At 36.3% G+C, this 16,206-nt stretch overlaps 1 protein-coding gene across 6 annotated transcripts in view; it reads left to right on the top strand.

Annotated features, from left to right (window-relative positions):
• PDK3 (pyruvate dehydrogenase kinase 3) overlaps positions 1 to 16,206 on the top strand; it is an 88,284-nt gene extending 72,078 nt beyond the window's left edge. For 3 of the 6 annotated variants that reach the window (XM_087966900.1, XM_087966897.1, XM_087966896.1), the window contains 2 exons: positions 7,371 to 7,484; positions 8,131 to 9,811. In XM_087966900.1, coding sequence (XP_087823026.1) covers positions 7,371 to 7,484; positions 8,131 to 8,274 — 258 coding nt within the window. In that variant the 3' untranslated portion in view covers positions 8,275 to 9,811. Of the gene's footprint in view, positions 1 to 7,370; positions 7,485 to 8,130; positions 9,812 to 12,777 lie in introns of those variants that run through there. The other 3 variants (XM_087966901.1, XM_087966898.1, XM_087966899.1) reach the window with 2 other exon arrangements.

Here is a 16,206-nt window from a genome sequence, read left to right as displayed (position 1 = left end):
AACCCTTTTCCAGCAGTGACCACAATATGATTGACCTTTTGTCTCAACATACGCCCACACAAAAATCACCACAATGATGTAATCCCCAATTGTAACTTCAAAAAGGCAACTATGATCTTATAGACAACGATCTCTCATCCCTTGATTGGCAATCTCTATTCACTGGATGCAATACTGTTGAAGACCATTACAACATATTTTTACTTGAAGTCAAAAGAGTCATCAAACTATATGTACCAACAACAACTCCCAAAACAAAACAAAAAGCAGATTACCCATAACAATAAGGAAACTTCAATCCAAAAAGAGATCACTCTGGCGGAAAAACAAATCTGGTCACGTTGCCAATTTCAAAAGCCGATACAAAAATTTATGCCACCAGATAAAGACCGAATGCATCAATTATCACATTGAACAAGAGGAAAACCTTCTAAGCACTAATTCCACCCGTGCTTTTTACAATTTTGTAAACAACAAACTAAAAGACTCAAGGTCTATCCCACCCTTGATAGGACCTGATGGTAAAGACTGCAACGACGACACCACTAAAGCCAACATCTTTAACACATTCTTCAGCTCAGTATTTGTAAACAGCAATGGATCATGCCCAGTATTTCCTAGCCGTACCACAGATAACAACAATGATCTAATACATATCGATTTTACAGAAGACAATGTTGAAAAAGCACTACGCAATCTAAAACCATCTCTATCTATTGGACCTGATGGAATATGTGCCTACTTCTTAAAAAACCTATCCACTGCCATAGCCAAACCTCTAAGCATAATCTTTGAAAAATCTTTCAGGACCAGCTCCTTGCCTAACCTATGGTCACAAGCCACGGTCATCCCCATCTTCAAAAAGGGAGACCCAAGCCTAGTTGAAAATTACAGACCAATCTCCTTATGCTGCGTCACCTGTAAAGTCATGGAATCAATTATTAACCAATCCATCATCCTCCACTTAGAGACAAACAACCTACTCTCCAATAAACAATTTGGTTTCAGAAAAAAACTATCCTGTAATCTGCAACTCTTTCACTGCAAAAACATATGGACGACACAACTCGACCAGGGCAAAGCAATAGACGCAATCTACATAGACTTCTGTAAAGCCTTTGATTCAGTGGTACACGACAAACTACTCCTAAAAATAAAATCCTATGGTATCTCTGGACAACTGAATAACTGGATAGAAGCATTCCTGTCAAACAGACAACAAATGGTCAAAATTGGGAGCGTCCTATCAAATTCTGTACCTGTCAATAGTGGTGTCCCCCAAGGCAGTGTTCTAGGACCAACTCTCTTCATACTCTACATAAATGACCTCTGTGATCATATTAAGAGCAATTGCGTTCTTTTCGCTGATGATGTAAAGCTGTTCAATACCACAGACAATACTGCTACCCTACAAAAAGATCTTGACTATGTATCAGAATGGTCAAACAAATGGCAACTTCAAATCTCAACAAATAAATGCTCTGTCTTACATATTGGCAAAAAAATCAGAAAATAAAATACAAGCTGAATAGTCAAGATCTTGTTGATGACCCAAGCTCTGTAAAGGACCTTGGAATACTCACCTCTAATGATCTAAGTGCTAGAGCCCACTGCAACTACATAGCCAAAAAGGCATTAAGAGTTGTTAACCTAATCCTACGTAGCTTTTTCTCTGGTAATATCACACTACTAACCAGAGCATACAAAACATTTGCTAGACCAATACTCGAATACAGTTCATCAGTCTGGAACCCACATTACGTATCTGATATTAGCACAATTGAGAAAGTCCAGAAATATTTCACAAGAAGAGTTCTCCACTCCTCTACTCGTTGTAGAATACCTTATGCCACCAGACTTGAAATTCTAGAACTAGAAAACCTTGAATTACGCCGTCTTCGGTCTGATTTAAGCATGGTATATAAAATCATACATTGCAATGTCCTACCTGTCAATGAATACTTCAGCTTCAACCATAACAACACAAGAGCACACAATAGATACAAACTCAAAGTTAACCGCACCAAACTTGATTGCAGGAAATACGACTTCAGCAATAGAGTGGTCAATGTCTGGAATACTCTACCCGACTCTGTAGTTTCTTCCCCAAACCCCAAAAACTTTAACCTTAGACTGTCTACTATTGACCTCACCCCTTTCCTAAGAGGTCTGTAGGGGGCGTGCATAAGCGCACCAACGTGCCTACCGTCCCTGTCCTATTGTTTCTCTTATTCTTCTTTTATCTTTCTTATATGTACCCATTTCATGTATTCACAACTATGTATACACTTATACTTATTATCTTGTAAACAATTGGCAAATCAAATAAATAAATAAATAAATACCTGTAACACATTCATGTGAAAGTGAAGTCAGAATAGTTAAACTATCTAGTGAAATGGATATTTATACATTTTGAACTTACCCTTCTAACTCTCCCTCGTACGTTTGTAAGTAAGTAGTAATAGTAGCACAAATACCAAATTTGAATGTTTCTAAAGGACTTTTAAGTTCTTTAACTTAAATTATTCATAATTCTAGTTGAGTTGTCAAATAAATGCAATCACCTTTATATTGCACATATCTGCAATATTACACAACCTATTATGGAAAAATGGTTGGTTAAATTGACAGATCTTGCTGAGATGGATAAACTAACTTACTTGATTTTGTTGATTTCCAACAAAAAAAGTGTATATTACTTCATAAATGGCCAAGAACTTTTGTAAATTTTTTAAATCTCTGAATTCCTTTTTTAATATAAAAAGATTTCTTTTCTTTTTTTTCAATTTTCAATTTATTTTTTCAATTAAAAATTAGAAAACAGTTTACATTTTAATTATTTAGAATTTTTAATTTCTTAACAATCTAAGAGAAAAAAATAAACACAGAAAAAAAGATTTCAAAACAGGGAAGATAGTGATGATTTTTTCAAGATAGAGAACAAATGGCCAAGAATTCTTGTAAGCTATTGTAAACTGACATTTTGCAGCAGGGAAGATATTTAATTTTTAGAAATCTTTTAATTTTAAAAAAAAAAACAAAGAAAGTCATGGAAATAGAGACTGATACTACAGTGGCTTGCAGAGTGTGTCATATGTTTCAGTTTATGCCCACAGAAGAACCAAACTATGTATGTATCAAATGTAAACTAGATTAGATGAAATCTGGCTCAAAAACAGTAACTGTGAGAGGGACCTTAGAGTCCTAGTGGACAATCATTTAAACATGAGCCAGCAGTCTGTGGCAGCAACCAAAAAGGGTAATACAATCCTTGGTTGTATAAACAGTGACATACAATCAAAATCATGTGAAGTATTAGTACCACTTTATAAAGCCTTAGTAAAACCACATCTGGAATACTGCATCCAGTTTTGGTCATCACATTACAAAAAAGATGTTGAGACTCTGGAAAGAGTGCAGAGAAGAGCAACTAAGATGATTAAAGGCCTGGAAATAAAACATGAAGAACGATTGCAGGAATTGTGTATGGCCAGTATAGAGAAAAGAAGGAATAGGGGTGACATGATAGCAATATTCCAATATTTGAGGGGCGGCCACAAAGAATAGGGGGTCAGCTTATTTTCCAAAGCACCAGGAAGCAAGACAAGAAGCAATGGATGGAAACTAATCAAAGAGAGAAGCAACCTGGAATTAAGGAGAAACTTCCTAACAGTGATGACAATTAACTGGACAATTAACTTAATTAAATCACTGGAAGTTATTCAGAAAAGACTGGACAGAAATCTGTCTGAAATGGTATAGAGTCTCCTGCTTGAGCAGGGGGTTGGACTAGAACAGTGGTTGCCAACTGGTGGGCCGCGACCCACTGGTGAGCCGTGAGAAAATTTTGGTGGGCCACAGAGAAATCTCACCCCCAGAGCACCCCCACAAAGCAATTAATCCAGGCTGTGCAGAAACACAAGGCTGCACTGCCCACATGGCCCCCGGGAACCCTCACCGCCCACTCACTCCTTACCCAGTAAACTTGCCTGCTAAATTGCTATTTTTCCTTTTTCCAACCATCATCTGTTCTGCTGTGCCGGGAGATTTAGATTAGCTAGGAAGCAGGAAATGGTTGGATTTCTTGCTTTCTAGCTAGTCTTTAGATCTTCGGCTCAGCACAGCCGAACCTCCCTTAGGACTGAAGGTTTGCTTGCAAGCAAATTCAGTGCAGACTCATGGCAAGCAAATTTGAGAGACTGAGCTAGCCGATGGCAGATAGATCACTGAATGATTCTGTGAGCAACTCAATCTGCCTGCTTTGCCTGATTTTGGGTAAAAGTTGCTCTTTTTTTAAATAAAAAATTCAATATTTATATGCATGATGTGTTGTGAGTTAATTTTGTGAATTTGCTTGCTAGCAAATTTTATGAGTTTGCTTGCAAGCAAATTTTATATGACAGACTGAGCTAGCCAATGGCAGATAGATAGATCCCTGAATGAATCTGTGATTCTGTGAGCAACTCAATCTGCCCGCCTGCTTTGCCTGATTTTGGGTAAAAGTTGCTCTTTTTATAAAAATTCAATATTTATATAAATATTTATAATATTTACATACAAGCTATGCCCAGCCAGTCACATGACCACCAAGCCACACCCACAAATTAGGCCACACCCACAGAACCAGTTAGTGATCCCTGGGATCTAAAATTATGAGTTTGGTGGTCCCTGAGGTCCAAAATGTTGGCGACCCCTGGACTAGAAGACCTCCAACCTCTCTTCCAGCTCTATTCTGATTGATATTGATTAAAGAAATATATAATGTAGAATTATGTACATTTGTTGGTGACTGAACACTTCTAGTGGTTTCATTGGAAAATGAAAAAATGAACTTGTGACTTACGGCTTTGATGAATAGACAGGATAGATTATATAGATAGTCCTCAACTTACAGCCATCCATTTAGTGACCATTCAAAGTTACAACAGTACTGAAAAAAAGTGACATGGCCATTTTTCAAATTTACAACCGTTGTAGCATCCCTATATTCATGTGATCAAAATTTAGGCATTTTGCAACTGGCATGTATTTATAACAGTTGTACTGTTGCAAGGTCATCTGATCACCATTCATAACTTCCCAGCTGGCTTCCAACAAGCAAAGACAATAGGGGAAGCCAGATTCACTTAACAACTGCATGATTCACTTAAGAAGTGCAATGATTTACTTAATAACTGCAGCAAAAATGTCATAAAATGACTTTAACACCTGCCCTGCCAAATTTTGGGCTCCATTGTGGTTGTAAGGGCTACCTGTAGAAAATTATGATAAAACTTTAGAGAGAGAAATTAAAATATAATTTTATTTACAGCTGCTGTGAAATATATTGGAATAGTGTCTGGATCTAATTAATCTAATTAACACCTTTGGAACTTGTCCTTTCTGCATTTCTTTTCTATTGTAGATACAAAACTGTTAGGCTGTTTAATAGATGCAGATGCAATGTGCACAATGATCAATGCAGAAGCCATAAAAGAGATTTGGGTTATTCATGTGAAAGAATTGCAGTAGGAAACGCAGAATCTGGACTGGAACTTAAGTTGCTGAAATTTGTTCTTTGTTACGTATGTTTGAACGTTTAAGATAGACTCTGTGCTGGGAGGAATCTTCATTTTATGTATTATGCAATAGTTTGTAAAAATGGTTCAAAATAAAATACAATCATGTAGAATAATTTTTCTTGCATCTCTAGATGGCACTCGATTCATAACATATAAAAGAGAACACGCAGCAGCAATAAGTAGAACAAGTGATTTGGAGAAAATGACAGAAAAATATGTATTTTTTAAAAAAAATTAGGATACTAGCAAAGTCTTCGAAAAAATATTATGTTGAGATTGTTAGCTGCCTTTAGGGATTGGATGGCATTCAAATAAAATAATTGTACTTTTCCCTAGAAATAAACCTGACTAGTACAGTCATAAAAATAAAGAGCTATTGGTGTATTTATTATTTAGAAAGAAGAGACCCAGTTTCAAAATGTCTCTGAACCATAAATCTTAACTGGAATCTGAGTGACTCACTTTGTGATTGTCAGGGTATGGGAGAGCACTGCTTGTAATTTAAAAATGATGTTAATAAGATATGGATGAAATTCAGAATTTGAGACTAGAAAATAACTTAATGCTGTTCTGAGAATTAAAAAGGTATTTGAAAGCCACCACTTGTCAATCCCATGTACATAATAAGGCCTCAATTTAACAGACTTATAGGAGGAAAGGAGTGTCCATTAGAGCTGATATATTTTTAATGTGACTGGGATTCTATGGTACATATGTTGCAGATAACAGATAACAGATAATCAAAGTTGGAAGGGACCTTATAGGTCATCTAGTCCAACCCCCCACCCAAGCGGGAGACCCTACACCATTTCTGACAAATGGCAGTCCAATCTCTTCTTAGAGGTCTCAAGTGATGGCGCTCCCACAACTTCTGAGGGCAAGCATGTTAGGAATGTAAGTCACCTAACAGTTGGGTTGGAAAATATATAAACCAGGATAGACATTTTAATACTGTCTCTTTAAGGGAATGCTAAAATTGTAATTGGGTGTGGTTCCTCAAATGCCCAAAAGATGGAGCCAGAAACCTGGATTCTGTTCCGTTGTTGCTGACGGTGTTGCTGTTCATGCATTGACTGTTGCTGATCATCGTTAGTCTTGGATTTGATGTAAGTCTGTTACTGAACTGTTTTTGATACTGGACTTTGTTATTGGATTATCCCTGGACTGAAAACTGACTGCTTTAACCGTGAATGACTTGGACTGTTCGTTGAACTTCGCTTAACGGTTTTACTGGAAGTAAAAACCTACATTTTACTATACAGTGTATCTGTGTGCTGGTTGTGTGTTATTCTTCACCACTCTCACTACGTCTTCCTGTGTGCGCTCATTCTCCTAATGGGGAATTACCTCAACAAAGCTGTTCCAGAAAGTTTCTTCTTATTTCCAGGTTAAATCTCTCCTTGTTCAGTTTCCATCCATTATTCCTTATCTGGCCTATAGGCGCTTTAGAAAATAGCTTGACCCCTTCCTCTCTGCTTCTCAAATATTGGAAGACTGCTATCATGTCTCCCTTGGTCCTTCTCTTCACTAGACTAGACGAGCCCAGTTCCTGTAACCATTCTTCATATGCCTTAGTCTCCAGTCCCCTAATCATCCTGGTTGCTCTGTACATTAAAAAAGCAGTTGCCATTTTATGCATATAATTTTCATTTTTATGTAAAAAGATGCATAGCATAACAAATGCTTTTTGTTCTCATAGTGAAAGGTATTTTTAATTATAAAAACAAGGGTCTCTGAAGATTCCTGCTTCTGTCACTGTTAACATTTCAGATTTTTTAATTCTTCTGTTACTGGTTTTTTTCTTAGGCTGGATATGGGTATGGTCTTCCAATTTCTCGTCTTTATGCTCGATATTTTCAAGGTGACCTCAAATTGTATTCTATGGAAGGAGTGGGTACAGATGCAGTAATCTATTTAAAGGTAATAATGGATTATAAGAGGAACCCTATGAATGTACTCTACTAAGTCTTGAGGTTTTATAGCTGATTATATTTTGGTATCAAGGGAAGTGCTTTATTGCTATGCATTTGCATCAGAAGTCATTCTGATTTACTCAAGATAATATTTTTCCACATTCTGGAAACATTTTCTTGAATTCTTTATTCATAGATAATAAAATGGCCTTCGGAATCAGATTGGTAACGAAGTTCAGTTGTAACATTACTAAACTTTTCTCTGTTTATTCTTTCCAATAAAGCTGTTCTTAAAATGGAAACATTGAGATAGAAAGCATTATTTCAGCTAACAGGCAATTGAATATTTCATTATTGAAACCCAACTCCAAATCTGAATTGAAATATATTTTGTTGTAAGGCTTCAGTAATTAAATATGATTATGTGTCTGCAGTAAGAAGATATAAATCCACATGCTGTAATACAAACAAAAGTACAGAAAGTGAAATAAAGATTGAAAATATAAAATATGTAATAAAATACATATTCCATTGAATTTGTATTGAGCATGTACACTTTCTTCATTTAGGATGACCTCTTTCACTTCATTGAATTTTCTTGTAATCAGTTAGAATGATCTGAAGCATATTTTTATTCCTGTTTCTTTCTTTAGGCACTGTCAAGTGAATCATTTGAAAGACTACCAGTTTTTAATAAGTCAGCTTGGCGACATTACAAAACCACTCCAGAAGCAGATGATTGGAGTAACCCTAGCAGTGAACCCAGGGATGCTTCCAAGTATAAAGCTAACAGATAATTCATCAACATTTTCACCTTGATACATACTTGCATTCAACAATGCTTTGTTTCAGTTTCCAAACTCCTCTAAATAGATTTCTTTAGAAAGATCTGTTAAGGAATTTGAAATAGCAAGAACAGAGGACTTTGAAGGACTGGCATTATGCATTTTTGGTGTGAGTTATTGTAATTATTTTGCCAAAACATGCTTGATTACTAAGTCATAAATTAGAAAGAGGATTGCACTATGACTGCAGTTAGATTATAAAATTGTATAGTAAAGGGGTACTATTTTTAAGATCAGTTTCTAGTTATTTGAAATAATTGAAAAAAAATGTTTTGATGTTATTTGACAGTAATGTCTTGCACAGCAATATAATGCAATAGAAAAATTCTTGTGTACTTGAATGTGTGCATAGAAAACTCATTGCTGCATTTTTATATACACTATAATCCGTTATCTAAAAAAATGCTCATCATTATGGAGGTTTGTCAGATCTTATATCGGTATATGATTTTTGATATTATCCAAAAAGTCATTAGGGCCTTAAATGTTTTGTTTCTAATTCCCAGTTTTCCCAAAGCCAGATATTTAATACTGATTTAGTTTTTATGTAAAGACTTTCATTTTGCAGGCATGATCCTAATAAAGGTTTCCTTTTTTTGTTAATAGCTTCAATGCTGTAAACGTGTAAACTGCCTCTTCTGTTAGGCCAAATCTATTGATAAATAAGTCAATTATGTTTTATAATTGAAGTATTTTCTACTGATCATAAAGAAATATTGGCTTCATAATATCAAATATTTAACTTACAATATTAATATTATATGTTAGTCATTTGAGACCCATTTGTTAAAATGAAAATAATTAGCAAAAAGATCATAAAAGGAATGTCAAATATTGTTAAATTAAATAGTGAACAGCACCCTGACATGTCTAAAAATTGTTTATTTTTTTTTAAATGGAAACAAAGAATAAAAGTGAATCAGGACACATTTGAATGATACTGCCTCTAATATGGCTAGAAATAGAATTTGATTTTCAAAGAAATCAAGTAAGAATTCTTGTAATATTTTTTCACAGAAGCAATATTAAAGTACGGAGAGCTTCAGAAAACACACAAAGACTCTTCGTTATCTTTAGATTGTTATCTTTGTTTATGTTTTGACAAGAAGCTATCAATAAATTCGTGATACAGTTCTAATCTGAAAATAAGGAGAAAGTTTGATTTTTTTTTTTTTGCCTAGATGGTTATAATTACTATGGCAATCTTTATTTAGATATAGCAAGAATCTTAATTCCTAATTAAAACGAAGTACCTGAGTTGCAATTGAGTCATCTATACCTTTGTTTCGAAACTTTTTCGATATACATATTTGTGTCTCTAATTATATATATGCATTTAATCATGTTTATTAAAGTTATGCTGTTGCCTTCTTTCTCAGCATCAGAAATCTTTTGTACTCTGAAAAATATCCCTATTAGCTCTATGTATATGTCCAGTAGCTCACAATTTAATTAAAAAGAAAATAAAGTATAGAGTGATCAACATAAATCAACTTTTAGAACTCCTAATCTTGTGTGTAGAACTATATTAATCTTAGTGGGTTAAAGTGTCTTGGCCAGGACTGTCAAACTCGCGGCCCGCAGACCAGATGTGTCACACACTGGCCACGCCCAGTTTAGCGAAGGGGGGGAAATTTGGGATACATCACGTGACACTGCCACAATGCGAGTTTGACACCCCTGTCTTGGCACCTTAAAAAGCAGATGTAGTAAACTCTTTGTTTTTCATATGGAAAGGACAAGAATGAAAAAATGGTTTAGTTACTATAAGATACATTCAAATCCTCTTCCAGAAGATTTGGAATGGATACTATTTGATCAAATGCCAGTTTCAGTGGTGATATTCTACCCATTCAGCGCAGTTCTGGTGTACTGTAGCACCGAAGAACCGGTTCACTCCGAGTCTCTCCAACGCTCTGCAGTTGGGCCCACCCACCCACCTCTGCTCCTAGGTCCTTTTTAACCTCTCAGCTGTTTGGCATGGGAGAGCAGATTGTTGTGCTAAACTGCTGAGAGGCGCAGTAGCTTTGTTTTTACTGCTTTAATGTGTGTGCAAAGTGTATGTTTGGTGCACCGCGTGAATCACGTAACCCCCACCAAGCCACACCACAGATCTGGTGGTGGGAACTTTTGAATCCCACCACTGGCTAGTTTGGTGTAGTAGTTAAAGCATCAAGCCAGAAACTGGGAGATTGCAAATTGTAGTCCCACTTTAAACACAAAGCCAACTGAATGACATTGAGCCAGCCACAGTTTCTTGGCAGAAGGAAGAAGGCAGTGGCAAACCACTTCCAAATATCTTGCCAAGAAAACTGCAAGGATTAATTCACATTAAGTTAAAGGTATCCCTGCCTCCCAAACTACACTTGTAGTTTAAACTTAATTAAAACTTGTATTTCTATCTTAGATATGACTGTGCCATTTTGATGTGAAGTTATTTTTAAAGATATAGTGTTGCCTTCTGGAACTTCTTTTTTATTCCTAGTGTGCAGTCTTGGAATTTCCTGAAATAATTTCCCATCCAGGTATTAATTAGTTATGACCCTATTGAACTTTCAGGGTCAGCTGAGATTGGCTGAAACCACTTAACTAGCTGTTTAGTTGTTGGCCATTAGATAAAAAATAAGGCCTAGATAAAAGCAAATAATATGTACCGGTAGATGATTTAGTGTTCCTCCTTTCTGTCGTTTCAGTATACTGTTGTGCTCTTTTATATAAGCTGTGGTCTAAAATATGGGCAACTTCCATGCTGAAGTCATTCTTGTTTTACGGACAGAAATTTGATTTAAATGTAAAATGCAGCATTTTAATGTTTGAAGAATTGTAGCGATATTATCTATATAATAACTTGAAACCAAATTAGAAATTAAATTCAGTTCTATGTCTGTTATATATAAAAAATAGTACTGAAGTAAAATAGTATTAGGAAGAAAAGTTTCATAAAACTTACTCTAGACTTGTTTCTCTACTAAAATGGCTCTCAAATGCTTTTTTATCTATATCATTTCCCATTTGAGATGCTTGATTTTAGTAAACAGGATAAGGAATCTCCTGCTGCTGCTTTTTTTTTTTATTTCCAAAGATTTTCAAGGATTCTGTGGGATTTTTTAAAACAAATAAATTACATTACAATGTCACTTTAACAGATCAGTTGGGAGGGAATGGCCATTAATTTTGCATATCCATCAAAATACAAATTAAATAATTTGTGGTAACTGAATCAATTGTGCAAATGGCAGATTGAGGAAAATGATGTGATTTGCATCTTTGAGTAAGGATGTCATTACACAAGTGATACAAACTGAGTGTAAATTTAACTAATTTTTAACTGTCTAGAACAGGGACGTCAAACTCAAGGCCCAGAAGCCAGATCTGGCCCAAGGGGTACTTAGATCTGGCCCACAGGATGGCCCTGGAAACAGCAACGGACTTCTTGAGCTCCATTTTCACTGGCAGAGGGTTGCAGAAGGCCGTGGCAGCTGAAAACAGAGCTTGGGAGCCCATTTTCGCTGGCAGAGCACTCAGGTCACCATTGGCGCCCTCTCCTGACATGAGTGACGTTGAGCTGGCCATGTCCACCCCGGCTCCCAGAGGTCAAACACAACCCTGATGCAGCCCTCAATGAAATCAAGTTTAATACCCCTGGTCTAGAATATTTTGGATGCAATTGATGTTATTTTGAGGGAAGTGGAGGTGAAAGGTATAAATTTAGTGAATTATATTTGAAGTCCACTAAATCAAGGTTTTATTGAATTCCATCAAGAACGTGAGAAATGTTGGATTCTCAAAGACATCTTGATTGGTTCTGTCCAATTTTACCAAAGGGAGGCAAGTATAGTATATAATATGTGATTTCTCTGCAATACACTTTCTCAAAAATTTCAACATCTAATTTTTTTCTGAGAGATGCTCTGGTAGATGCCCTACACTGTTGCATCGGAATTCTGGCATTTATTTTTTAAAACATCTGGAATACATTAGTGTCTCAGCAAGGATAGATTGGGGAGAGAGTGGGGGCAAAAATATGTCCAGCGTAATCAGTACCTTGTGATATAGAATAGAAATCAGCAAAAATGTAGAGTGCTTGCTAATGGATAAAAAAGCATTGTGCTTTTTCTCTTCCTTTTTTAAGTATAAAAAAAAAGTCAAAAACTGTGGGAAAATAAATGAGGTTATAAAATGGAACATTAAACATTTCAGTTGCTTTAAAATGTATATTTGTGTTGAAGGTAAAAGTACAGTAAAGGTCTCATTTGGAAAAAACCAGAGAGGGCAGTGATTTCAGAATTAACTTTTAGAGACATTAGGAAGAAAATGACTGGATTCATGTATGCAATATTTGGTTTATTTAACCATTGATAGTTCGCAAATCACATTAAGAAAATTAAACCAAGCCATCCTCTAGTGTAGCACAATGTGCAGAAGCCACTAAGTTGTTTTATTTCTTTCATACAGGTAGCAATAACGGCAGTGCCAGATCTTGGCTGATGCAAAGGGAAAGTTTCAGCTATCTTGGGATCCTCCTGCTGTAAGAACATCATGTCTCCATCCTTATAGTGTGCTGTACTCCCTTCTCTCAAAATAATTTGAAAACCTGGGATTTAACAGCATCTTAAAATTCTTTGCATCTTGGCTTTCTTCCCTGAAATTGAAATTGTCCTCAATCAAATGCTTCACTGGTACTTTACTCATTCCAAAGAAATTAGTCTGTTTTTAAATTCATTAATCCTGTTAACCTAAATGGAAGTTATATGTCACTGTTAGGTAGTGGTATTTTTATTTTGTAAGAATAGAGCTTTATTTGGTTAGAAAGCCTTTTCCTTTCCTAAGAGAAGCAAAAATTGGTTGATGCACATTTATTGAATATAATCAAATATTAGCTCATTGGTATAATATGAGAGGAAATAGCTCCTTTTGTATGCTTTTAAAATTATTTTTAATAATGAAATAAAAATAAGAATAATTCCAGCAGAAAGAAATGACAATGATTATAAATGAAGAAAATGTAAAATAGCAAAATATATTGTGATGATTAAAATAAAAATAAAAAGAGGAAAAACTAACAAAAATGTAAACAGAATCCTATGATATCCTATGGTATTGGTACAAAATTAATCCAGCCCATATATTAAATATGTCAGATGAAAGTGTATTTCATCTTATTTTCAGAATACATAAACATGTAAAAAGGATAGAAAATCATATCCTGAACCCAAACCTTAAAAACAGATGTATATGTTTGTTTGCATTTAGATAAAATTTTTCTCTTAGCCTTGCTCAGGCTTGATAAAGCCAAAACAGATTCCATGTTTTACATATATATTTCAACATCATATTAAGTGTTTGGGCGGGGGGGTGTTGTTTCTCAGAATTTACTGACAAATATATTAATTTGAAAACAATATGATGTAGCTGAACCAGATCAGATCATATGAATTAAGGAATCTTCAAATCTTTTTACAGCATTAGCATAAAAATACTTTAATACCTAACTAACCCTTTTAAAACAGTTAAGAATGGTACAAAAGCATGACTTACTTTCTAGTGAATTAATTTTGTTTTTAAATCATAAGAAGTATAGTTTATATTTTTTAACATTAGAATCACTGATTCTTCAAAATTAGAGTATTCCAGCTTCATTCCACAATTTAGATGAAGAATTGATATAACTTTTATTTTTTATTTAAATTGGATTAATGATTTCCATTAGAGTGCTGCTTCTATTGAGGATCCTAAAATTTCAGGTAATGTATTTGGGCCATTTTGCTTAATAGATCTGTCAGCTGTATCTACTGATATGTGACTATTGTAGGAAAGTCATGTTCAAAATGTAGTCTCACAAAAGTTTTTAAAACAACCTTTAGAAGTCAACAAGTTCAAAGTACAGGTAGTCCTCAAGTTACAAATGTAATGGAGCCTGCAAATTACATTCATAACCCAAAGTTTCGTAGGAGTGAATCACGAAACTTAAACATGATCACTCCCATCTTTTGCCCACACATTTGCTAATCGAATGTGTGGGTTATTAAGTGCACATGAGGTATCTCAGAGTAGAGAAGGCCATGGGAGGCCTATTGCTTTCCCTGACCCACTCTCTTGCTTCCCTCCCCCACCCCCCCATCCTGCCCAACCAGGTCACTTATCTTAGGTAGTTTTCAATCATCAATGATAGTCCTCTTCACAATTTTGCTTGGAGCAAGGGGCTTGCCGAGGCCTACAGGGATGAGAGATTGAGACTGTATTTGCACAAACTCTTTGCTGGCAAAAATGGAGGCTGGGAAGGGTGCACCTGCCCCTCCAGGCCTACATTCTCGCTGTCAAAGGCCTCCTCAGGCCCTTTGCCAATGAGAACGGAGGCCCAGAGGGATTCACACACCATCCTGCCCTCTTCTTTCCAGCAGAGGGCTTGAGGAGGCCTTTGCCGGTGAGAACAGAGGCTGGAGAGATGCATGTGGCCCTCCTGCCCTCTGCTGTCATTGACAGAGGGCCTGAGGAGGCCTTCACCAATGAGAACAGAGGCTTGGAGGGATCCACTTGGCCATCCCGGCCTCGGTTCTTGCTGGCAAAGGGCCTAAGAAGCCCTTTGCCGACTAAAATGAAGGTTCGGAGGGGTGGACATGCCCTTCCCGGCCTCTGTTCTGGGCAGCAAAGGGCTTTTGCAAATATGGCAAAAGGCTTTGCAAACATAGGGAAGGCTTCAGTGCTTCAGGTCTTCCCTCCATTTGGAAAGCCTTTTGGTGCAGATCTCATCTAGGCCTCCACTTGCAGAGAACAGAGGCCTAAAGTACAGTGAAATAAGGTGAGATCAGTAGCATGAGATCTCGCATTACTGATCTTGCAGTACTTTAGACCTCCATGCTCTGTGGATGCACCAGAGACCTGGAGCACTGAACAGGCGAAGAAACTGGAGGCCCCCTGGATCTTTGCAAGGTGTGTATCCACAGGCCTAGTGCCTGTAGAAACCCGGCCGGTGGGGGGGGATTAGGTAGGGCGAATGTTGCAGAGCTTCTGGGATCATTTGTAAATGTGAACAACTGCCATGGTGCTGCAATATGAGTAATTTCGGTACTGTGTCGTACATACTTGGGGGGGTGGGGGGGTCATAACTTTGAATAGTCACTAAGTGAACTGTCATAACTGGAGGATTGCCTGTATCAATCTTTTATTTGCTTAAAGTGTTCCCTTGAGCTATTTTATCTGCTATTTTCACATTTGGCTATTCCTCAATGTTGAATTCTCATGTGATTAAGGATCAAAACGTAACCACTTAACTATTAGTAACCAAACATGTCTGGCAACTATCAAGGTTAGTAACAAAAATCCCTCTTTAATATTTGTGTCCTAAAACTTGCCAGTATTTTCAGAGGTGTTCACCTTTACCTCTGTATAGCCAAAGAGAAGAATATTCATAGAAGGTTGCATTCTAAAGAAATATAGTTGTTAAATGCCTTGTAATATCTGACAGCTTAAAATCACGATCATAATAAGATAATCTCAATATGGACAAAGATATTTGAGGAGATTTAACTTGTCATATGAATGCACTCCATAGTATGGATAATAATATTTTAACATGTCCAGTTTAAAGGCTCATAAGGGTGGAAAAGACGTGCATTCTGACCTCAGAAAACATTTTTGGACCAAGTTGGGAGTGCTTGCCTAGGTAGCCCTGTGTTACCTAAGAAGCTGACATGAATGTGAAGGATGAAATATACTAGAGAAAGGGATTGCCTTCTCATGGAATTCCAAACATATGGAGCTCTTCATAATACTGTGTAACATGTTCTAGAATTCTGGAGTTGCCATTTATAAAGTTATTTCACTGTAAATGCTGTATATGTTCCTTCTTCCTTTCATACTCTGCAATAAAAATACTAAAATGAT

Source organism: Notechis scutatus, chromosome 5 (genome assembly GCF_049901735.1).
Source record: "Notechis scutatus isolate UNSWTSFEM ecotype Mainland chromosome 5, rNotScu1.2, whole genome shotgun sequence".
Taxonomy (NCBI): Eukaryota; Metazoa; Chordata; class Lepidosauria; order Squamata; family Elapidae; genus Notechis; species Notechis scutatus.
This window is presented reverse-complemented; position numbering and strand designations above follow the sequence as displayed.